Source organism: Melospiza melodia, chromosome 1 (genome assembly GCF_035770615.1).
Source record: "Melospiza melodia melodia isolate bMelMel2 chromosome 1, bMelMel2.pri, whole genome shotgun sequence".
NCBI classification, from domain to species: Eukaryota; Metazoa; Chordata; class Aves; order Passeriformes; family Passerellidae; genus Melospiza; species Melospiza melodia.
The window spans coordinates 153,609,589-153,635,937 of record NC_086194.1 but is presented as its reverse complement, the minus strand read 5'-3'; the positions used below and the strand labels follow the sequence as shown (position 1 = coordinate 153,635,937).

Genomic DNA, 26,349 nt, shown 5'->3' with positions numbered 1-26,349 from the left:
CAATGTATAGGATCCTCGTAATAAAGATAATGTAGAGCATATTTGTGTGAAAGTGTATCTACCACTAGCCATAAATTTGAGCCGTGCATTTTTCTCTGTAACATGTCAATATTTGTGACACTAACTAAACATACTTCATTCATTTGACAAGAATTGTTACATTATATTGAAAACTTTTGTTTCAATGTCACCACCTCCCAGTTTTGACTGATGGTGAGTTAGTTTTGTTAAAATGCACGGGGTGATAGCGTATGCTCCAGTGAACTTTCCCTCCTCTCAGCACCAGAGACAAAAACCTGCAGCTCTGCTCTGTGCTGGCAGCCATCTGGCCAGCTTTCTCTCAATGCCTGCCCCACACCACACTGCAGGCAAAATTTCAGGGCTCTAGAGCTCTGTGGAGCTATTCATGACATACCAATTTCACATTTTCTGCTTGTATGCTTGCAACAATAAATGCTAATGAGGACTATGAATGACATTTTTAAAGACAATAAAAAGGTCTCCAAATCCCTTGCATATGGAGACACTATTTTCTAAACTTCACCTTCTGTTAGAGAGCCATTACACTCTAAAGGAAAAAAATAACCTAAGGAGAACAATGAGATGATCAAAGCATAACCAAGTCCTTAAGAATTCCAAAGAAAACAATGTTTGCAAAGCTAGCTTAATGACAGACAGATTTAGTGCTGATGTACAGCACTAACACTTAAGCATAGTAACTCTCTTTTTCAATAACACTGCTACTTCTGATCCAGGGGCTCAGGACCGGGGTGGGGGGGAGGGAGGGGAGGGGGAACTCATAGCAAATCCTCCCTTTCACTGATCACATATAACTCTACAAGCCACAGACTTGGACTCAGCAATTACTAATCTCTACATGTGTCCAAGAATACTCTAAATAAGCCCCAAAATAATCTGTAATTACTAATGGATTTGGAATGCTACGCTTTCATAGAGATCTCTGTGCTGACAACGTGTGGCCAAGACAAATATCAAATTATACTTTCCACAAATCTGGGAAGGGAAGGGAAGGGAAGGGAAGGGAAGGGAAGGGAAGGGAAGGGAAGGGAAGGGAAGGGAAGGGAAGGGAAGGGAAGGGAAGGGAAGGGAAGGGAAGGGAAGGGAAGGGAAGGGAAGGGAAGGGAAGGGAAGGGAAGGGAAGGGAAGGGAAGGGAAGGGAAGGGAAGGGAAGGGAAGGGAAGGGAAGGGAAGGGAAGGGAAGGGAAGGGAAGGGAAGGGAAGGGAAGGGAAGGGAAGGGAAGGGAAGGGAAGGGAAGGAAAGGAAAGGAAAGGAAAGGAAAGGAAAGGAAAGGAAAGGAAAGGAAAGGAAAGGAAAGGAAAGGAAAGGAAAGGAAAGGAAAGGAAAGGAAAGGAAAGGAAAGGAAAGGAAAGGAAAGGAAAGGAAAGGAAAGGAAAGGAAAGGAAAGGAAGAAGTTGCTTTTACTCTGAGAAATGTCTTTATTATTAAAGACAACTTCCCATTAAGATTAAAAACACTTCCAGGAAAATCCACCAGGTGGAGCAAATACACAGCATTACAAAACATTTATTTATGCTCATACTGCCATTTTCAACAGGGCAAAAATGGTTTATATGCAAATATCCTTACCTATTGACCTCCCTTCTTCACCCTTTTGTCACATATTGATCAACTTGTATTTATTTACTACATTTATAACGGTACAAAAACTTTCTTGAAAGGAGCCTTCACACAAAGCTATTGTTCCTGATGAGCTCAATATGAATTTGCAAACCACAACAGTCATCAGAAATATAGGGGAAATTAAAGTATTGTATTATTCATATATATATATATAAAATTTTTTTCCAACAATATAAGGGCATGGTTGTGCTAGTAAAACACACTGACAAGTACTCAGAAAATAAAGCTTAGTCTTACATCAGTTAGCAAAATCTTTGCACTGGCCTCCACTGTAATGGGCTGGAAGCCTGGCCGTTCTGCATGCCTGGTTATGTTTTTATACACACAATAGTGCCCATAACACCACAGCACTGCCATTGGACAGCATGTTGCTCTTTACTACTAATGCTTTATTTTAGTATGACATCTGTCAACTACTGAGTAACTTCAAGAGGGCAAGTGAATGAGGACTGTAAATACATATTTCAGCTTATCTAGGACAGCTAAGTATTATTTCTCCATTTAAATTATTTGCTTTCCAGAGCCAGGTGAGAAAGTCACCTTATCATCAAGTATTTTCTGTTTCCCTGATGAATGAGGAGATCTAATGGAACAGAGGCAGCAAGGGCAGATTTTTACATGAAGAGAACTAAGTCCAAACAGAACAGTGGTTCTTTTATGGATGAGTTTTCTCACAGTTATAAGAGGACAACCCACTGGCAGACCCTGTAATTGTTAAAATGCCAGGCAGTATTACCAAATGAACTGCTCTAATGCAGTTCAGCATCTGGAAACAGCAGAATCAGTACACAAACTCATTCAACCCTTGATGATAGAAAGGCATTATCATTTGTAAGTGACAAAACGAAGGCGCTGATTTTAGTCAAGCCCTTTTCTTTCCATTGTTTCCTTAGTTATACCTTCCACCACATTTTTCTCTCACTTTTCCAATCACTGTCCTCTGTCTTCTCTCTGGCACCAGATCTACTCCTAAATTCATGACTCTGGGGCCACCCTCTCACTCTGCTACACATCCCTCTTCTCCAGCTCACTACATGACCTGACTCTACTCCAGCTGCCTTGGACAGTTATCCTCTCCCACCTCCACCAACCTTGACAGCTAAAAGAAGTTCCAGAATTCCAAAGTATGAGTACTACTGTAAAATATTACCCTCAATTAATACATAAATTGAATAGCAACAATCAACACTCTTAACACTGAGGGGAAAACACCATGCCAGTTAGGTTTCCATTTCAAAACTAAGCCAGAACCATATTCTAAAGTGCAATTGAAGGAGCACATCAAGCTCCCTGGAAGCACCATGTGATGTTCTAATCTCTGTGCTTCTAGTCTGACCCAGATGAATCCCATCATAGCTAAGAAAAATTAAAATACAAAATCTTTGTTTCTTTAGGAACCGGGAGAAGCCTTGAGGAACACAAGATTCTAAATATAATTTCACTTTATCTAATGGTGTTGTACTCCACATGGTGCTTCGTTGTAGCCATTCAGAAGAGAAGCAGAAAAATGCAGAAGTGATTATGAAGTGGAATTTCATACCAAGAGCAAATTACACCACTTTACACTAGGAGAATATCTGCAAAGAGAAGCAGTAAATGTTTGGGCACAATGCAAGGTGGCAGTTTTAATAAAGCCCAAACAATCTTATCCGCAAGAACTTTCCTTAAGCAAGATTATCACAGCAGAGGCTTTTGGAGATGGCCAAGATAAATATTTTTTTGAAGAGAATGCTGATTTAAAACCATTATCTCAAAGAATTTTTGAGTGGCAGCCCTGGTGTAAAGGCTACCATTTATTATTTGTTATTTTCAAAGCGGATCTTGACACCCAATGGGTACGAGGAAAGACGATGTGGTGGTTGTTGTCACCACACGTCCGTGGAGAACTTTTCATTTAATGGACTGCTAGTTGAGGCAGGCAATGGTTGGACAGAGGTCATGGACAGTTCATTGGATTATGAACTCTGCCAAAAAAACATAAAAGCAACTAAAACACTGGAAAAGAGGGACACAACTTATATGACATGTAAAGGTTCAACAAACAGACAGTGCTTTCATAGACATATAATTTCCCTCATATGTACAAACCCTGTACATATGTCATGTTCCCTTCAAGAATGTGAGACTGACCACAATGCATAAACCATCCTTTTTTTCATCCTATAAATACAAGCAATGGTTATTTAGATTATGGCTTCTTTACAATATGACAGGACAGACATTTAAAACCACATGTCTAAGTCATCCACTTTTACTTAAGGGCACCTTTACACCAGAGTGTAGTACACTGGGGAGTTTGTACTGAAGAAAGGGGCCTGATCCTAAAGGTGAAGGATTATTGTACATATTTAGGAGTTCATTAGATCACAATTATCAATCTGATAACACTGTTACAGCTCTTTTGTTGCACCAACCCCTGAAAATGCTTTTCAGATGGGGGATTAGTGGCACAATAGATGACAATGACTCTTAGCTCTGTAGTTGACTCCTGTCTGTGACAGCATATGCACACTGAAGGCTACCTCCTTCACTCAAGGGTCACCAAAATCCTTACCTGCAAGAAGAAAAGTATGCCCTTACATTTGTATTACAAATTTCCAATTAAATATTAGCAGGGAAAATCTAACTAACTGCTCAAAAGATTTCAATCTCACCTACGAAGTGCCCAAAATCTCTAGCACATTAATATGTATGCTGTGCCTGTGGGCATAACTCTACAAACTGGACCATAAGCCTTCAGCATGAAAGGAAATGAAACCTTAGTTAATTTTCAGCTCTCCTTCTCTCCTCCTGCAACCACAAGTATCTTTCTTCGACCAGCTTCTGCCCACAACAATAAACAGCAATAGTCACATGCTACACTCATTTCTGCTGGAAGCCCTTATTAATTATGTTGCCTCCCTCTACTACTTTTACCCAGTGATTTTAAGTTCTACCAGTACAACTATTAACACCACTATGCTATAAACTCAAGTACTGAGATTCTAGTCATAAGAGTAATATTCTTCAGTTATCATTCAAACAAGAAGTCATACTTTAATTCTTCACACACATACATTAAAAAAACCTAACCAAAACAAAACCAAAATAAAGAAATAGACAAACCCCAAAACAACCAAACACCTATTGAAGCCCTTTGCCCATGTAAACATACAGTATCTTTCAGCTATAGGGAGGAGCTTTACATCCTAATGGAACATATCCATCTATGGACCCAATCCTGAACGCTGCCTGTGACCTCAACAAACAACAGCTATAAAGGACCAAGGACTATAAGTGACCCTATCCCAACACTTTAAAATTGAACACCAGACTTTTAAACATCTAAGAAAATCACTTGGATAATAAGAATGGAAGCATTGATAGCTGCCATTACTGTTTTAATGGGCCAGAAACAAACACTAGCTTGGTTTGAATCCAGGGGACAAAGAAAAACAATGCTGCCAAGCACACTTAAAATGATAAACTTAATATGCCAAGCATGATGATTATATAAATGAGAACTATGAAATAAATACCATTTTCAAAAGCATAACTGTTGCATAGAACAAAATGCACCTCAAATAATTTGCTCCTTAGAAGATTTGATTTGTGAAAATAAGAGGTCAAGAAAGAAAGAATCAAATAGAAGAAAATAGATGCAAATTCAGAAGAAAAGGGGTTAATGTTTTGTTTCAGTCAGTGTTATACCAATGCCAGAATTACAAGGGAAAGACTAAAAAGAGCCAATTTTTTTCTTTATTATTATTCTTTAAAAGAAAAAAATCCTGCCTATCTGTCACAGGGTTGTCCGGGCTGGAAGAACCGGCAGGAACCTCAAATTCCTGACCAAACCCTCTTCCACACAATGCCTCCTGAATGGAAGGAACCGAGGCCCGGCAGAGATAGCCCCCTGTCAGGAACCAGCCCTGACGTTTGCGGACAGACGGGGCTGGCCTCGCAGGATGTCAGAGCAGCAAACTGCTGATCGAGATACTGGGTTTTCACACACTCCCAGCCTGGATGTTTTGCTCTTCAGGTAATTAAACACGGAAACGGGGCTGATGTGTACGAGTCTGACCCCTGCGCCGCGGCTCCGCGGTTCTGCACATCAGCTTCCGCACCAGCCGCGCCAAGCACGGGCAGAGCCGCTCCCGCCGCTCCCGCCGCTCCCGGCACCGGCTCTGAAACAAATCCTCCTGCAAATATCTGCTGCTGCTCCCTCCCTCCCCCACACCCAGTTTACGAAGGGCTACATTATTTGCTGTGTTCCACACACCTTGATTTCTCATTAAAAAAAAAAAAAAGGAGGAAAAAAATGAAATAAATGGGTACTTGGGTGAAGCTGTTCTTCAGCCAGCCATTCAAAATATTAAATTACTTGGGGGAGGGGACGAACAGACAGAAAGATGAGACAAGGGATTCCCAAATTAATGTTTAGTTTAAGGTCGTTACTCAAAAAGATCCTGAAACATATTGCCAATTTTTCCAGCCAACAGCCAGACATTCATTTATTTAGAAATAAAATTATTCTGATTTAAGCATCATTGAAGAGTCTTTGTCTTACAACTGCATATAAATCATAGACCTAGGCATTAGAAAAGCAGACCAGTGTTTTCTCTTTTTCCCCAAATTTCAGAAATGGGAAAGGGCAGGTGTTACCACCTATACTTGGCAGAAAACCCTACACAAGGCTGCTCTGTGACTGACCTAGTTTCTACGCTCTTTAAAGGCTATTTAAACAAAAATTATTTTTAAAAAGGTAACACATTCCTACTTCTTTCTGAAAAATCCACAGAATAGAATATTGGCTGAAAAGAGAAGAGCCCAGAAGAAAGAGGAGTACAAAAGCATGCCTGCTTGTCTGTGTTCAACACAAAGAACATTAAATGAAAACAACTGGCATGCTGCCAAGTTCCTATACAGGCAAAGAGATTCAAATAAATTGATTTCACGCATCACACTGACCTGGGATCAGTGAGCAGTGGTACAATACACTTGCTGCTCCATGTGGGGCAAAGCCCATTAATGTTATCAGAGACACATTACATTGAGGGGGAGCAGGGAGGGGGGGCACAGAGAGAGAACCCAAACTCTGAATTCAGGGGGGAAAAAATCACTTTGAAAAAGGAACTTGAACTGGAGCATTTGGTTTCAGTTTACTAATAAATATATCATATTGCAAGAGCTTGTCCTCTGCTCACCTCAAAGGTTTCAAAGACCGTATTTTCAAATTAAAATAAATACTAATGTCAAATACACACATTCCCCTTACATTCTACTTTTAACACAGTTGTTCTCAAACTCACTTATTCTCTGAAAATTTCCTCCCTTCCCCATCCACTAGCGTTTTATATAGATTATGGGTTATTTTCTTTGCACTTCAAAAGCTGGATTCTTGCCCAGGATACTCTCACTGGCTCAGAAAGCAACTGGAGAAATCGGCCCTGCTCTCAACTGGCCCAAATCAACCTGACCTAGAGAGAAAAATGCTTTTATTTGCAAGGTAGCAGCGAGCAGGGCACCAGTGTCCTTTGCAGGTCACCCATACATGGTCCCACATACCAGGCAGCTGTCTCCAAAGCAGTACTTTGAATTTCACTTTCTTACTAATGTGAAGTAACCCATGTTTGCTGTGGAGTCTCTCCTTGTCATCCTGGCTTTGTTTTTCATTAAGCTCTCTCACACTCCGATCAAGAGCAATGCCAGCAAGCCACAGGTGTGCACCACATGAACAGATGAAATTCTGATTGGAAGTACAATTCACTGTCTATAATACAGTTGCATACTCTTTTGCATCAGTGGTATGTTTGAAGGGGACTTTTTTATTTTCACTGTACTCCTTAAGATACATTGGTAAGAAAACAATTGTTTTGAAGATAAAAAAAGGAAGCTAAGAGAAGATGACTTTGCAATAGCAAAACAAAGATGAGGATGCTTGAAAGGTCACATCAGCAGAAGTAGTCATTGCTACAAGAGGCCATTGCTTCAAGGAGGCAATAAACTCAAAACACCTTTTTTTTTTGCCTCTTACACCAATTTAGGCTCTAAATAGCAAGGCAAATCTTCTTGGGCACAGCAAAGTCCATACTAAGTTAAGCTCAGTGTTGGCTTCATCTCTAATTATTTAAAACTGAAATTTAAAACAAAAAAAATCATTGAAAATGTGGAGCTTCTTAACCATTTAAGACTAAAATTCTTGAGCATGTCACAAATACATCCAGAGTAGACATCTTACCCAGTCACCTCAATTCAAGTAAATGACAAAATGGGAATGGCCAAAGATTTAAGAATTGTTATCCCCCACTGATCACTCTCTAAGAGCTACAAAGCAGTTTTGAATTCTTCATTACCAAGGTGAAAACTATACAGTATTGTTAACTCTGTAAGAGGTGTCACAGAGAGATGTGTTTATTTAGTATAAGGCTACAACTGATAGAACTGCACAGGGAAGGGAATCATGCAGTATACAGCAGCTTCAGCATGGCATAGATGTGCCTGCACCCGGACAATACAGAGAGCACAACCTGCACAACAGTGAACAGGAAGGATAAGGTGCTGTTCCCTTCTTTTTATGAATACTTCAGCAACCATCACATCAGTTGGACTTTATAGAGATGAAGTGAATTTTAGTCATATTAACTCCCTTTCTTTAAATTAATGGTATTAGAAAATAAGCCTTTCTCCCAAGTTGTAGGAAATTTCCATTATCTTGCACATGCTCTGATAGCAATAAACCACAATAAACTTCCCATTAGTATGCCAGCACTGCATGCTTCAGGCATGACATCTTTACTTTTACATTTATTTATTTTTAAAATCCTTTATGAAGACCCATATGGCAAAAGAAACCAACCAACAGCCACCTGTACAGGGTACATTTGCACTTTGAAAAATAAGACTGTAGATAGTGAAAAGGAAAAATCAGTCAGAAGCTATACACTGCTAAATAAGCAATATCAAAACTGCTAAGATTATTCATTCTCTGTCAGTGCTGCCTGAGTACATGAAGGTCCCACAAAAGCATTTATTTGTTTTAAAATGAGATAGGAACTCAAGTTAGAATGCAACTTCATTTTTATTAGGATTTAATCTTTTAAAAGTATGTTCACACTGGTGCACAAAACCTCAGGCCTAGCCCTTTGCTACAAGGTGTTGTGCAGAGGCTCCCACTGGCTCTTTCAGCTGTTCTCCATCTCCGCACACCCCACAGGCAGAGCAGCATGGGCCATGGTATCTCAGGTGGGAAAACAAGTAATATGATCAAGGCTGAGCTACCTTTAAAACTATCCAGGGCAAAGCCAAGAATACTCAGACACCATTCATCTTATTTTGGTACCAGACTCTATCAAAGTTATGTCAGGCGATATGGTCCAACACTGAGAAAGAAAATTATCCAAGTGTTGGAAAGCACTTAAAATCAGTTTAGCAGTTTCTTGCCATCCAGACACACACCATTTTAGAAGAAAAAATGTAGTTACAGTGAAGACAGGAACGACTGTCATAGCTTATCTAGAAATTTTGTCCAGCAATGGCAGATTTACTTTTATAGTACGGTAAAAATCTTTGCGCACAAGAAGCAGAAATATCCATTCTCATTATCATCTCAATCAAATTTATCAGAGATTCCCAGTTTGATGCAATGAGTTTACCAGAGGATTCCACTAAATTACAAACAACCATTTTGCCAATGTGATTACAACTACCTCTTAACTTGGTTGCAAATACTATTCCAATTCACAGCTCAGAAAACTGAAAGTCACTATTTCCACAACCCAGCCAAGTACTATTGACATGACACATAAAGAGCAACTGTGTCATTAAAAACACAAAAATAACACCAAAGTTTAAAATTTCACGCAGATTTTCTAAAAGTCAGGACTGATGTATTTTATGAACATTGCAGTACACTTTTCTTACTTGTATTAAACAAGGACCGCACCTTCACTGATTTAGGCAGACTCTTTGGAGCTAAAGGGAAAGATTTCTTTTTTAATTACAGTTTACAAGGCAAGGTACAGTCATTATATACACACGAATAACTTCTAAAAGGTATTCACATTATAAAATCAAATATTTTTCTGTTCCTTACCTTGACAAAATTCAAAGTTCCCTTTTTTCCGGCAGTCACCTATCACTAAACTCAGTGCTCTCCAAGTGTTTCTTTTGACAGATATCATTCTCCACCAATCGCTCTGCTAATTTCCTCTTTCCTTTTCTGACTGGGACAGATATTATGTTCACCAGCCCAGAGATCAATCTTTTCTATTGACAACAACAAATGAAAAAAAAAAAAAAAAAAAAAAAAAAAAAAGCATATATCACAGCCAGTTTGAAGCACCACACCCCTTCATTTACATGATAATAGTAGTCTTAAATAAAAAGGGAAGACAGAAACATTATTCTACAACAAGTAACCACATTTTCTTTGCTAATATAAGGTAGTACTTTAAAACTGTATTAATTCTTCAACAAAGGTAGTTTCATAATTTGCTCAGTTAAAACAGCTGGCATATAGAAGGCAACAAATAAAGGGCAGCCTATATTCTACCCATTAGTTAATTCTGTAAAATGCTTGGGTTTAAATACATTCACATAATATAAAATATTTCATACTTTACCTGGTTCAACAGAAGCTCTAGAGAACCATTTATTAAATCAAAATGTTTACTAAAAATAGAGCTCTTCCAATTTACACATCACCAATACTAAATTGGATTTGTAAGTTGTAACAGCAAACACATTTAAAGAAAGGCAGATCAAAAAGCTATTGATATATTTACAAATCATCTTCCCACTTTTGAAAAGGCAATTTCCCTCCCACTCCAACACCTAAAAAACCTGTTTATTTGGGTTACACAAATACTCTGACATTTGTATAAGTCTGTATCACAGTGTATCACAGTCAGTTTTTCCAAGGCATTAATATGCTTTTCAGGGGTTCATAATTATGTCAAGACAGAAAGTTTTTTCAGAGCCAAGCACACACAGTTACGTACATGCTTCAATCTGCAATGACTGTTCAAGTATTTCGGGACATCAAGTTAAGCATGCACAAGGATCCAGCCACAGCTCATGCATCTAAGCCAGAATCCAGCCCCAACTCTCTCCTGCACTAGATCTTTCTGCAAAAAAAACTTCATTCCCAAGGGCATTTGCAAAAGAGCACATTTGTGTTTGTGCTAGAAACTGCAATCTTTCCCACAAACAAGCACCCTTCTCAAATCAAAACAAACCTTCCCAAGTTAAAGTTAAGGTTACAGAACAAAGGAATTCACCAAAGTCCTTTCTTTCTTTCCAGCAGTTGTGGTCGGACATTTCCCCACAGTCCTGGAGAAGCCAAAATTCCACTGATTTCAGTGAAAACAAGTGGTAAGGGCTGCAGGACTCTACCCGGAATCTGGCAACTGTGGAGCTCTCAAAGTGACACAACTGCCTCTGGCATTTGGAAAATAACCTCCAAAATGTGGTTAGGACTCCACAACTTGGGTACAATAACTACTTTAATAAAATTATTTTTATTTTGTATGTAATTCTCTAGTTGTCACAATGTTCTTACATAGGCAATAAATTTACCTTTCAGTTGTGCCCCTAGCATGAATTGTGTACTTTTCAATTGCCCAGACTTTTGTGTAACACTTTAAATTTCCATAAATGCATACAGCATTCTCTGAATTGTTGTTATTGTTTGATCTGATTTTTATGATCATAAACCCATAAATCCTACCAAAACTGAAAAATTCCCCACTGACCAAGTGGCCCTATTAATTTCACTGAGATAATTTAAACATTAAGTTTTCTACTAAGTGACAACAGCACAATCTGGCTGAAATACTGTCTTATAGTGGAATACATCATATTTTGGATTCAGAGTAACACATTTGTAAAGATATAGTCATGTTTTCCTAACCTATTTTAATTTGGTCACTAGAAACAATTATGGTCAAATATGTTAAACTATGTAATATATAAAAATTCAATATTTCTGCTCAATAGCATACTCATTTTCCATAGCTGGTAAAAGATTTTAAACATCTTACTCTAAAAAAGTTATTATTAAAAAAAAAAATCTGTCATCCACTTTACAATGAAGACATCACTTCAATTTGCTACTCTTCTTTTGTTTCAGGCCCATGTTCATTTTTTCTATTTACCACATTTTCCAAAGTGATGGATGCATTTTGCTATACCCATTCTACACTAATCTCCTTCTTTAAACTTATTTTTGCTTCCTGAATTGTAAACTGATGCTGTTGTTCGAATGTACATGCAAAACTGTCTAATGTCTGAACTTCAGTGAAAGCAGAATGCCTCAAACAATTTGTAGTCTTACATGAGTGTTATAAAAAAGGATCAACATGTTGTATTACCATGGAAATTTTGAAAAACATACTTTCCCAAACAAATATTACTTTTTCTCAATGGTATGAAGTAATGAAAACCACATGTGTAAATCTGCGATCCGTGCAGTAGTTCAAGCTGCAGCTAATAGAAAATACAGAGAGTGAACTCTGCCATATAAAGGATTCTTGTTACAGAAATATAATGTGAAAACCAGATGCAGACAGAAAACCTTAATCACAGATGGGAATGTAATCACTGGCATACAGAACACTTTTTTGATCAATCTCAACCATATGAGAAATGTATTTATTTTCTAAGGAATGCAATAACTCTAGAGAGTCTTCTATTTGAATTCAGTTAACCTCATATTCACAGTGCTTTTATCTTATATGTGTAGAGAGGGGGGATATAACCCGAGCCAAGACTTTTAGAAGAGCCACTGGCCCTGGCAAATCATGCTTGTATCAGCTTATCTTTCAAGGAATTAATAGGATGTAAAGACTACAAATATCAGGATCAGCCTCAAATGAAATGAACCATCATTGTACTCCCTAGATACTGCCAGAAATCCCTTCATCACCTAAGCACTTCCCCAAATTTTCCCTTTAATATGCGGATCTTCCAAAATATAATGCTAAGAGCAAACACAGTGTCGCACTCAAGTTCTGTGAATCAGAACTGGAGTCCTACAGCAAAGGACTCTCTCTCTCTTTAAAAGCTGAAGAATCATCAGTTCAAAAAACAAGTTTACCTGGGGCTTCCTCCTAACTGCTGGAAGTCCCTCCACCCACACAGCCCCCGGGGGTTAGCAGGAAACAAAGGAGCACAGCGCAGGGCAGCTATCCAGCCACATCTAGTGTCTAAACTGTCTTTTACCAACTCTACCAATGCAAGACCAAAGTAACTCCTGTCAGTTTTCACTGCTGGTGACATTACTATTACAGTAGTAGTAAATGCATAATGTAAAATAGGGACTGACACCTCAAAGTGCAATACATATTAAAAAAAAAAAAAAAAAAAAAAAAGAACCACAAGCAAAACCAAAAACCCCAACTTCTGCTCAGAAATAAAACTTAAGAGAGAAAAGGTATTCAGAGATGAGGCCCCCATTGGGTACCAGCAATGGCAGTTTTATTTCCTGGCAGCCCCCAATCCCTGCTGCACCCACCTCCTGATGCACCCGAGAATACACAGCACTGCCTGACTGTCACAGTTCACAACTGAGCTTATTAAGGTAACCTAAGGTTGGTCTAAATTTATTTTAATAGCATAATTAAGTAACACAAACCACAATGATTTGGTAGCTGTTACACCGAGGCAGAGAAGGGATGACAGAAACCCTTTGACAGGCACAGGGTAAGCAGATTCTCCCTCTCTTACAGTCTCCGAGGCCATTTGCCATCATCTCATTCTTGATGCCTGCAGTAAGAGGACACAGTCACTTCAGTACCCTACCACAGGGCTTACAGAAATAGCATATCACAAGTGTCCATCATACTAACTCTGCTGAAGTTCCTGTAAAGATGCTTTCTTAATTGAATGCCTGTAATGCTAGGTGAATTTTGAAGTCTGCTACTAGTTTTTTTCCTCCCATGTTAATAACTACCAAATCATTTGATAAAAAACTTTGATTCTGCCACTGCAACAAAACAGTTTTTAAAGCATCTTGTCTCTTCTGCGACTTAACTTTAAATTTCTGAGACTGCAGCACTAATAGATATCGCAGAAGTCAACATTTAACACTTAAGTATATGGGATGGATATGCTTGTCTTATTTCTAAACAAGCATGCCTAGATTAATAATAAACTTTGGCCAGATACATATTTTCATTTGCATGTTTTTCATATAGCATCATCATCATGTGTGTGTGTAGAGTGCTAAAAATGGAATGAAATCTTCCAGCTGAAAACAGTTCCACGTGACAAAACAGAGAGGGATCCTGAAAACTCCTGCTTCATGTCATGTGCGAGTGTGTGTGCCTGTGTCTTTTTTTTTTTACTCTCATCTAATTTCATCTGCGAGAGACTGTCCCTAGAGGACAAGACAAGAGAGAACCAATTATATCCAGCAGTTGGTTTCTCCAAAATGAAGGCATCTGTTCCATGCCAACGACTTCCACACGGAAGAAAAACAGAACTTTGAAGGCATCTGCGTTCATGGTTGACAGTTGCAGATCTTAGGGTCTACTGTAATTGCCCAGCTGCAAACATGATTTGGTTGCTGCTGTTGTCAGCTGATCTCCTTGCACTGAAAAGAAGGGAGCTTAAATAGCAAATAGCTGGATAAAAATCAGATATTCTTCCACAATACTGACACCTTTTCTCTTCTGAAGGAGGTATTTTTCCTGGTACAATAGGTTTGATGGAAGTAAATTGCAAAATGGTTCTTAAACCAACATTTTACAAAATATTCTACTTTAAAATGCTATTCTTTAAATAATGTACCAGTCCAAGCACAATGTGTTCATTATCTGCCAGCATTTCAGGCTGGTATTTTCTAAGAGTGATTCAGAAACCGGTGTGATTCACCAACCACATAATCCTGCAGCCCACCTTATTTAGTCAAGTAGTCTCGGTAATATCAAGAGTACACCTGAGCAGAAGCTCACTTTTCACCCCAAATGCATATGGCAAATAAATAACTAGTATATTTATTACTTAACTCACATTGCTTCCAACATGAGTGAATAATTTCCAAAAGACACTTTGAAGAAACATTACAGGTAATTCAAAATCTGGCTTACAGCACTGGATGTGCACTCACATTTGCAGTGAGATACTCAGCAATGCTGTGCACCCTCACTGCTAAAAAAATCAAGTAAGCTGTTAACAAGAAGTTCATATAAAGCAGCAAGACCTGAACTGATTTTCCAAAGCACAGGACTGAGTGCCATTTAGAGATCCATGGCTACTGATGGTGCAGTTGCAACAAAGACAATTAAAACTGGCCTAATCAGAAAATACACTGACATTCTCTATCCTCGACTCACCCGATAAAAGTGAATCAGTTTCCAGAAATATTTCATGCACCTCTTGAGTTTTTGTAGTTTGCTTACCTAGGACTTTTTATTAATATCTTGAAAGAAGGAAAACAGTGTATGATACGGAAATACATTTTTTTAATAGAATTCTTTGTTATTCTGCTGGATTCCAGCTGCAATCCCAAACATACTCGGCAGCAACAGCATTCTGTCCTCCCAGCCAGGTAGCCACTCAGCTTAAAAAGGACAGTAAGGATTCCCAGACAGTCTCCCTTGCTTGGCTCATACCTCAAATTATTATGAATGCCTGAAGCAGTGAACCTGGGGGGACACAGTAGGCCTGACACTTCCTGACCACTTCTAAATTCCCTCCAGGAAGGACAAGAGTTGGGACTGAGGACAATTAACACAGCCACCTGTTTCCTGTGACCTCCTAAGGGGCAGACATGGCTACTGATGACTTGCTCTGGCAATGTCACTGAGGTCCTGCCCATCCGTCTCTTCCCAGGGAAGCCATGGAATAATAAAAACAATAGTGGCCAATAATAGCTCTGTAAGAGATAGTGAAATTTGGGCCTGGACTTAAAAACAAATGAACAGACAAACAAACAAACAAAAAAGGAAATTAACGTCCAGGTGAAGAGGTGGGACCAATCAATCCCAGAATGTGGAAGGAAAATTACACATTGATCCCCCCCTTCTAAGTACTGTAGCTGGTATTTACTGTAGCTGTGACCTTCTCTGGATGTCTGGGGCGGGCAGCTGGCCTAAACACAATTTAAAACAGATCTTGGGATACACAAGTTGAGAATCCTGGCCCAATGGACTCAATAAGGATCTGCAAGCATTATTATGGAAGGAATAGGCTTTTTTCTGTCCTTTATATGGCAGTCTTGTCAGGTAAGTCAGTGATTTACAATTCAAAAAGAATGCCCTTGGCTTTACACTGAGACCTGATCTAGTCCATTTTATTAGGGAGAGATCTAGATCTAAGTCTGAGAACCAATCTAAAAAAAGTATTGTCAAGATCACAGATGTGAGATGGGAGCACAGAAATCCTGAAGGTCCAGTTCCTCAAACTGGCATTTTAACTAAAGAAACACTGTCTTCAGTGAGAACTAGGTATGGGAGTACCACGTAAGATCTGAGCTCCAGGATTTCATTCAACGTTTACAAGCTCTGCTGATCCATGGAGTTGTATTAATTTATCATGGTGAACATGAAATGTGTACAACATTCAGAAACTACCTTGGGCTATTCAGTTCAGTAGGTTGGTTTCCTTGTCCACCTGTAGCATGCTTTAATACAGGTTGCAGCCTGCTTTTCCAGCATTAAGTGGTTTGCCATCAAGCTTTAAAATAATAAATAGTAGAGTCATGAAACAGGTTTTGCTTAATGGTTCCTGGAACCCAGTGACTTCACTCACTAAAACACTTCCTATAACATTACTCTTAAATACTTTTAGCAATGTCACCATTAAAATAAAATAAAAAATCATCCTGGCAGTGCCATCCATTGACAGCACACCCATAGGTGCCATTATTCCCACATTTGTTGGCAGCTTTTTCTGGCACCATTATGCTTTAATGGCTCTGGCAACAAACCCCACCTGGATTTCACTGGAAGTGCTCCTTTGGAGCACTCTTCCCAAATATCCTTTGCAGCATTTTGTCTCCTCTGTTGCACCCTAATCATTCCATTTTCTGGCAATAGCCTCACCCTCTGGCTGTCACAGCCTGAGCTGGTCCTGGGGAGTTCTCTTCCTGAACTTATCTAATGCATGTGTGATTCAATGTTAGGATGCATTTTCCAAGAGGATTTCAGGACAACATCTCAGCTGCTCAGGATGGATGCTCACTCACATCCCAGCTTTAAAATCATTTTTACTACATCCCAGTAGCACAATGTGACCAAACCAATGGGACAGTAAAGCACAGGCACAAAACCCTATAATCTGGTGCTTCATCAGAGCGTTTGTTAAACCTTGTGACTGCCAGAAAGCACATACAGCCTTAGTCAACGTGCCACACAACCTGTCATGGTAACATTCAGAACTAACATTCTGATACTGCCATTACCAAAGTAAAAGAAGAAAACCAGACAGGTATTTTGAAAAATAAGCAATTGTGGGGCAAAAGTGGTGATTTTTGGGGGGCTGAATTGTTGTTCCTTTATTTTTCCCAAGGTATTTAAAATGACACCTGGGCCACAACCAAAAGGGGGACTTGTGGAGTCATCAGAAATCAAAAAATGTATACAGCAGATCTTCAAACAAAAGAAAAAAGCTGGCAATGCCTACTACTTATGCAAACTGCATATTAACATCCAACATGGCAGACACACATAACCCTCCTAGAGCTCCAAAAGTAACTACAGCCTGGTACAATTTGTAATGGTCAACAACCACCGCCTCAGATGCTTGTCTGAATTCCTGGGCTTTACTCTCTGTAGCAACTTGACTCTCCATAAAGGATACCTATTTTATTACACACCAGTGCCTGCCACCATGTGCATATTAATTCCACTCCACTAGGTGGAGTCTTCTGTCTTTCCAGACTGCAACCTAATTTCCAAAAGAACCTATTATCTCTCCTCCGTGAACCTTGCACATTTACATTACTATATGAGCCAGAGTATACCTGTCTTGATAAACATAAAAATTAATCAAATGCCTTCCAAAATGTTTAAAGAAATCATGAGCTATCCCATGAGGATCTCAAATCAACATGTTACAATATAGGATCAGGCAGGAATATTGTTGCTGCACAGTTTTGTACAACACAACTGTACTTTTCCAAGAAATAATACTGAGTATAAAAACATATTCCTTAAATAAGTCAACACATGCCCAAAAACTACAAATAAACAAACCCAAGTTTCAGAACTTCTTTTAAAATCTTTTTGTGTATTCTGAAATACTTTAGAGTATCGAGGATGCCCTCCTTTTCCTGGCATCCCAAAATGTGTTACAGAAAATGAGAGGGAACATTAAAGTATTCACATTTCCATTCACAACCAGTGGAGTTAAATATGGCAACTATTCAACAGGAACAGCAAAACTGTATGCAGTATTTCTGGCAAAGATTAAGAAAACAGAACACTCCCATGAATGTGTTCAGAACATTTAGATAAGAAAATCTGGACATGCAGCTATAATCTTTCTTTTGGGGCGGGGCTCCACCCCAACCCCTGTGCAAAGCACCAGAAAATCCCAGGCCCAAAGCAAAAAGCTCCTTGGTTCCAGAACTGCTCAGGTGGGCAGTCTGTGCTGTCACACGCCGTGCCAGGCGTTTGCTCGGCAGTGTCTGCGGGCAGGAAGCCCCTGGCAGGCACGGAGCAGGCACGCCGGGCTCCCCGCGGCTCCCACATGCCCGGGTCAGCCGAGGCACGGCCTCCTCAGCGCCCCTCCTGCTGCCGGCACATATCACCAGCTATTTAAGGCTACAGACATTTTGCCCCAATCGGCCATGTTTTCTGTAATATTTACTTCTCGTACATATGTCTATAACTATGTATACATCCCACAGAAGGTGAGGTTTAACAGGGTTAGCTTTGTTGGGGAAAAGAAGGTTTGGAGGAAAGGAAACAACTTTCATGTTGAGAAGATTTGAATCTAGTGACTGTCACGGGATGTAAACACTCTTCTGGGGAGGGAGGCTTTTTGTTATGTTTCAGGAGAGCACAGAGTTTTTGATAAAATCTGTATAAATAATTATCCCTCTGTCATTCAACATAAATTTATGCACATGTGTGCACGCAGTTATGCTGGGGAATACAAACTATAAAGTAGACATGCCACAGACTTCTAGACAACCTATCACAAGCACGGATCTCACACAGAATCCATTCTATATTTAAATTTCAGTTTATTGAATTTTAATTATTTCTGATCTGCAGATCACTTTGAGGAAAATCCCCCAAGGCCAAAAGTGTACAAATCCAATTGCAAAACCAAACAGAAGCATCAGCAAGGCCTTTTCCCATGCAGATACCTACCAAAAAAATTAGTTCCTGACTACTAGATTAGATTAGAATTCAACAGCTAAAGCCCATTCTAATATTAAAACCAGGTAATTCACTATGTTGAAATAAAGCAATAAAAGCTCTCATTCCATTCTGCACGTTTACTCATGTTATGTACACAGGGTTCCATAGATGTAACAGTGAATTATCCCTTCCTCATTTAGATCCTTATTTATAAAATTAACAAACACATGTATTTTCCATTAGGTTATTGTTGGGGTTTTTTGTTGGTGTTTTTTGGTTTGTTTGTTTTTTGGTTTTTGTTTTTTTTTTTTAACTAAAAAGCAGCAGTGTTATGTTCTTCAGAGATGCTTATGACAGAAAATGTATGCTCTACTAATACTATGCTTTCCAAGTCATAGAACTCACTTGGATTAGCAGCTCTACAACCATGATTATTTTTGTCTATATGCATTCAAATAGACTCCATCATTTCAATTACCATGGAAAAAGTTACACCACAATCCCCATTAACTAAAATATCCTTGATGAGCCCAAACTTAAGATCTGCTGGTATATCAGGAATGAAACAAGCCAAAGAATATTGTGTCATATACTGAACATCCTTTACATTGCTCAAGGCCCTCAGTAGTAAGTAAAGCTGTATTGCTGCAAAGGGGCATGTCATTTTAAGACACAAAATGACATGCAAAACATGTCATTTTAAGCTACAATCATAGTTTATTAATAAAATTATTTTAAAAGTACGAGTTAAATCCTTTCACCAACATAGTGACATTCAGCTATCCAGTGTCATTTTTCCAGTTCAAATAGATATGGTCCTAATTGCATAATGCCATTTTATCTGCTCAAGATAAAAGTGCCGATAAACAAAAATGCACATTAGGCAGGAGATTTTTCAGAATAGATTTTTTTTTCAAATAACCCACTTGCATTAACAAAAGATTGCAATGGCTTCCAAATTATAGGGTGTTATTTTTAGTGGAAGTAGTTCAATATTCATATTGGAGCAGATGTAGCAGTTTAACAAAACAGCTCTTCAAATCCTGCACAAATTGAAAACAGGAAAACTGATTGCATTTTCTCTTATCACTTTCCTTTTCTGAATTGACACTTTTGGCCTTCTGAAAATTTACACATGGCTTTCATCTCAACAGCACCTGCTGATCAAACAGAAACCTAACATTTTCAGGAAAATGGTATAAAGGACTAGTTTTCTTTTTACCATCTTAAAGGGCATCGGCAGTCCACTTGATGGCAACAATTGCTGAGTAGATGGCACACAAAATACATTTTATATTTTCAGTCTACTTACTTTTAAAAATTAGTTAAATCGTAACAGCTCTTCTGTATTTGCTCTTTGTCTGCTTTAAATTAATTTCAGTCTCTATCTCTGCATTACCCTGATGGGTTTCATTCTACAGTCAGCTAGATTTTAAAGATGATGTGAAAGCCTCTGAAATAATAAACACATTGCATGCTCTGCAGACAGGGGTCTTCTTTATAAAGGCATTTACATGCAATCATATAAACTGATATATACAATTATGCATTCATGTGCACATATTGCACAGACATTTCTTTTTATGGTGCTTATAGCAAGGAAAAAAAGTGTGTGTGTGTATATATATAGATATACATATATGCATGTATGTTTCATTCCGCTAGTCTCACTGCATTGAATTCTCTGAGCACTGACTGTCGTTTGAACATGTTGAGGGGAGAGAAATTCAAAGGGCATTTATTTATTTCAAAGTTGTTCTTTGTTTCCTTTGCAGTCTTCAGACTAGGAGAATGTCTAGCAGATGCTCTAGAACCTGAGCATCAAGACTGGGTTGAGATGCTGCCATTGGTGAACATGGCGAGCATGCAAACAGCACAACCAGAAATCCTTGGGCTCCTGCAAAAGTTAAAGGTATCAAGTAATGTATATAAAAAGAGACACATAAGTACCTTGTTATCCCATCTGCTTCTGTGCCTGTAAACTCTGAAGCGCAGCAGCAGGTAACAAGGACCATCTTCCTTTGTACATAATTCTAGGTGTAATTAAAGATACTACTGAAACCTGCTATGTGTCAGCTTCTTAACGGATAGAGCCCTCACCCCCCTGAAGTACTCTGCTGCCATCCATTACCATTCTGCTTCAGTGATAAGGTAACCTGAAGGCAGAGATGACATACAGTAATATATGTGCCACTCCAGACAGTTGGTTCATGAATTTCAGTGTTTCATCATGCTCACTGAGGCAATCGCAAACCTGAAATGTCAATATGTTCAGTCAATGGAAGTAAAATAATGGGGCTCTATTGTCTTACCCTATCGATCTGCTGCTGTCAACAAGAATACATGCCCCCCTGGCTTTAAACAAATTTTAATTAGGCTTTTAGTTACCAGATCATATCTATATATCTATCTGTGCAAACACTTGACAAAGTGAAACGGCAGTATAAATATTTCAAACTTTTAAATATAAAGGTAATTGTTTAATGTTGCTTTAAGGTATGACCATTGGTAAAGCCGTTCGCTAAAGCAGCGTGCATGCACACACCGAGCGTGCAATTCATTTTAATCTGGAAGAGAACTTAAAAAGCATCACCAGAAGTCCATCTGAAACAACAAAAAAGAAAGAGCAAAGAAGCCACTTTTCCTGAAGCCCGGTGTCATCCTCTGCGGGGATTCTGGAAGTTAGGAGCCTTCACTGAAACCACCCCAGGAGTGAGCGGTGGGAGCCCGGGCGTGACAGGCCGGGGCTGTCACATCCCCTCGGCCCCGCTGCCACCCCAGGCCGGGGCTCCTTCACCCCGTCCCGCCAGACACCCAGACACGAAACTCTCTGCTCCTCTGGGCTGTGTTTAAAGTCGTGTCCCCTAGTCACCACCCTCCTTCTGCGGCCACCTCCTCCCTCCCTGCGGCCAGCCCGGGAGGCGAGCCCCTCTCCGCTCCCCTCGGAGCTGCCCGGGGGCGGGGGGAGGCAGCACAACAAAAGGCAGATCCTGTCTCCCCGCCGGCTAATCTCTGCCCGTAAATCCCCCGCCCGCTCCGGGGGGAGATAATAAGTGGTTATATCTTCACTTCTCCCCGCGCCTATCGACTTGTGCAGCGCCGAGGGAGCCGGAGCGGGCCGGGCCGGGCCGGGCGCTATGAGGCGGCGAGGGGTGTCCCCCCCGCCCGCCTCTCCGCCTCTCCCGCCCGCGGGTGGAGATTTTACCTTCCGGCGGCGGGAGGGACGAGGAGGCGCCGGCACGGCCCGAGCTTTGTGCGCCTCACGCGCCTCGCGGCTTATCTGCGGCGCAGGGACGGAGCATCGCGGCTCCGCGGCCCCGCCGGCGCAGGGGGGGCGGCACGGCGGCGTGCATCGGGGCGATTACGGTATCAGCGCGGCCCAGATGGCGGCCGGAGGATGTGCGAGGCAGCGGGGCCGGGAGCGGGGCTGGAGTCGGCCCGGGGTCCCCGGGGAGGCCGCGCCCGGCACGAGGAGAGGCGCCACCTCCGCGCCGCCCACCGGGGGAGAAGGCGGCGGTGCCCAGGTCTGCGTGTGCCTGCCCTCTGGCCGGCGTCCGGCCCTGGAAGTTGCCCAGCACCTCTCCGGGATAAGGACCCTGCCAGGAGTGGCGCAGCGCTGGCTCCCCAAGGCTCCTCTGCCGGAGGTCGCCGCTACCCCCACCAAGGCGATCGTCCCTGTGACTGCCTCCAGCCCTGCTCTCCTTTCACAGGCCACAGCTACTGCTGCAGCCCGGCTCCCCCCTCACAGACCATGCCTACATCCCGCACTGAGCAGGGCGGCCGCTGGCCCGGCACAGTCACAGTGTACCTGCTCCCAGTTTGGCCAAGCCCCTACCTAATCCAGCCTGCTCATTGTCACGGTTGGCATAGGGGCCTGAACACAGCACTGCTGCTACAAAGTGGTGGCATCATTCAGCAGGGGATGAGCGATAAGGAGAAGTAGTTCCCTGTACTTTACAACTCAGGTACTGTGAAAACTGAGGGACTGTTTTGTCCGGATTCATCAAAGAGCACAGGGTTAGCGAGAGGCATGGAAAAGGGAGAGAGACAGCAAAGCAGCCTGGCCTGCCTACCATAAGCACAGCCAGCCAGCAGAATAGCTGTGCCAGCACCAGGCACTCTATGTGCTCGGGTTTTAAAATTTCTAAAATGTTTCTCCCTGGGAATCAACACTTATTTGTTAGGAAACGCATCTCCATTGCATGTCGGCCAAGGAGTAACTGCGAAGGAGGGAGAAGGACAATGACAGCACACTGAAGTGAGACTGGCATTGTTCAGTGCAAAACTCCTTCCAAAATCACTCGTCCAAGATAGCAGTTTATTCCACAAGAAAAGGAATAAAGGGAATTTGACACATAATACAAAGTGAAAACCAGAACCTAGATGGGGGAAGGGCATGTATGTGAAAATCATGTCACTGCAATGAATGTCAGATAAAAAAGGGGTCTGTCACAAATCCTCCACTAATCCAATAATATGAAAACCTCTTGGTATCACTGAGACATAGCATAAGAGTTTTTTTTATTATTTTTCATAAACCACTCTATATGCTTAGCCTTGGAAAGACCTATCGCAAAACCAGGACCTTGATTTTTCAGTGAAGGCAAACTGATTTTCACATGTCAAATTTACTATGCATTCCTCAGCCAGTATTTTTACCCTGAAGAAGAGCCACTTCTCCCTCAACTTCCTCCAGTTGTCAGTTGCGTGACAACCATATTTAGAGGTAATGAGACGGGTCATATTACAAAAGTTAGTCAACTTGTTTGAAACCTTAGCTTCTAAACTCAATGGCATGTTCTACGCGTTTCTAAAGAAAAGTGACTTATTAATTAATTCAACCTGCAAGGTAATACAGATTTCTTTCTGCATATGTTATTTCAAACTATTACACGCAAATGAGAGACTGCTCTTTTTAGGTATTTCTGTTACAGAGCTTTTCCTTGAAATACATACATATCATGCCATGATTTAGGAACTAATTTAGGATCTGCCAGATTCTCATGTGCAGAGAACTATGTGCATCTTATGTCTATGTTGACCATACTTTTATTGCTCAAATCACAAAATTCTAAAAAAAAAAAAAACTAATCCAGGGCCCTTCCTAATGTAAGCAGTTTGCTACGAAAACACATTTAAAAATAAAACAATGTGCATTAATAAAATAAATACAATCAGAATACAAATGTGTAACAGAAGTGGCGTTCCATAAGCACAGCTGTCTCAAAGTCCAAGCTGCAGGCTAGAAATCTTAATTTCAACTGACTCTCTTGTAATAATGGGTTACCTTCCTCTAAAGCGGAAAGTCCATCTGCCCCAGGCAGATAAGTTTTGAAGCATTAAAATAGATAAAAATCTAACATTTTCTTTCTTGCATTGAATATGTGAATTCTGGTGTGCTATAATGTGAGAATTTCAACATATGACTATTATGGCATAATATCTCATAGCTCAGCTTGTCATTACCTCACTTGTAATTCTTATGTTAATTATGTTCATAATTACTATAAACAGATGTGGTAGAAATTCATGTGACCTTTTACTTCAGAATGCATTTCTCACTCTTTCCACTTTTTTTTAATAATGTAGGTTATACCAGAGGAAACTATTTCTGACACACTCCGCATATATGTGTGTACATATTTAACATGAAACCATTTCTGCCTCATATTTCAGGCAAAGGACCACCTACATGCCAGTACATTGACATGAAAGTGATGATAACTGAAAAGTCTACCCTGAAACATACCCCTAAATAACTATGCCTACAGTGAACCTTTTTGATTAAGCCTAGCTAGAGACATCACTGAAGCCTAGGACTTAAATGGAGCAGTGCATTTTTATTCAGGACCTTTGTTAATGCAGCAGTATCCTGCTTTACAACTACAAGTACATAACAGCCATACAGCAATTTATTTTACTCACAGACAAACCATCACCGTCTGTACACAAAACACATTTACAATAAAATCACCATGGATTTCATTAAGAGAAAGGCTACTCGAATTTCATTTCTTTGGACCTAATCTATAATTAGTGTGGACAGACAGGTGCAAACCCTTCTCCTCTACAGATGGCTACTGGAAATGGTGCAAAATAGCTCCTTCTGTTTAAACAACACACAGATAACCTGCTCTGCTCTTATCACTTACAATTACCTCCATTATACTGAACTAATGTTTACTTTAATAAAATGTCCACTGTTGTCTAAACGTTATTTGGAAACTTTCATATCAATGGCAGAAAAAAATGAAGATGGAAGTCAGTGTCTTGCAGATGAAAATTTGGAGGGGAGGAAATAAAAAAAAGCTTTTAAAGAACAGGATAGAACAGACTTTGATTTTATGTCTGCTGTTCATTTTTCTCTTTCCACAAAACCACACAGTCTGCTACTTCCTGATGTATGTGTGTTCCTCTGCTACCATATATTAAACTAATAAAGTTTATAGTACGAATAGGATAACTGCATTTTAGAAGCAGGTCTTTAAAAAGGAACATCTATATGGGAAATCAAGACCCATGGCCCTAAAAGTTCAGTTTTTAAACCAACTGTTTTAGATCTCTGATGTGAAACATCATGAAGACAATGTAACCTGGAAGCCAATATTTTAAAGATTTACATTCTCATTACTTATACTAAATTCAGTGTCAACTTTTTAAATGTTATAGGTTCTTTTAAAGGCTGTATGAAAAAGAGCAGGCTGCTACTAACTACATGGATCAAGGTTTTTTTATGTAGATTAAAACAATTTCTTTTCACATTTCTTTAGCCAAGCCATGAGAAATGGCCCCTTCAGAACACCAAATTCATGTTTTATTTCAGCTATTAAGTCTTCTTGATCTCTGCATGACAACTTAAGTTTCTACAGAACAAAGAACAAGACCTTCTCCTCCACCCCTCAATCTAAAAAGTCTGAAGCTCCTGCAATAGCAACATACTGATATCCTTATTCAATTAGCTAAAGATTTAACAGTAATGGACTGTGGCAAGTGGATTTGAAAGTTGAAAATGACAATTGCAAGCCCTTTCTCCCATCATCCCCAATGCAAACACTGCAGATGCCTATTTCACCCAAAGCGTCTGGCAGTGAGGAGTTTGCAGTCTGCACAGTACCTCAGTGAGGCGAGCTTCACATTCAACGCCTGTCGTCTGAAGTTCGTTTCAGAGAAGTGAGAAACAGGATTTGACAGGGAAGAATGTCCTGAACTGACTATCCACTGACCAGCACTGCAGGTGGAGCTATTTTTCTCCCCCATTATTCCAAAAACAATACTCCCAGTATAAAACTCCATGTGCACACAGGCATACGTAGTGTTAAGCGTACACAGATGAGAGATACCGTGTGATGTTTTACTGGTCCATTATTTAGTCACGAAACAAGTTAACGTTAAGGT

The 26,349-nt window shown here is 40.2% G+C and overlaps 1 protein-coding gene across 3 annotated transcripts in view; it reads right to left on the bottom strand.

Annotated features, from left to right (window-relative positions):
• RUNX1T1 (RUNX1 partner transcriptional co-repressor 1) overlaps nt 1–26,349 on the bottom strand; it is a 115,298-nt gene that overhangs the window by 85,459 nt on the left and 3,490 nt on the right. Inside the window, exon 2 of one of the 3 annotated variants that reach the window (XM_063172613.1) lies at nt 9,735–9,907. The exons of the other annotated variants lie outside the window; for them this stretch is intronic. Within the exon in view, the coding sequence (XP_063028683.1) occupies nt 9,735–9,822 (88 nt within the window). The 5' untranslated portion in view covers nt 9,823–9,907. The remainder of the gene's footprint in view (nt 1–9,734; nt 9,908–26,349) is intronic. 3 annotated transcript variants of the gene reach the window in all.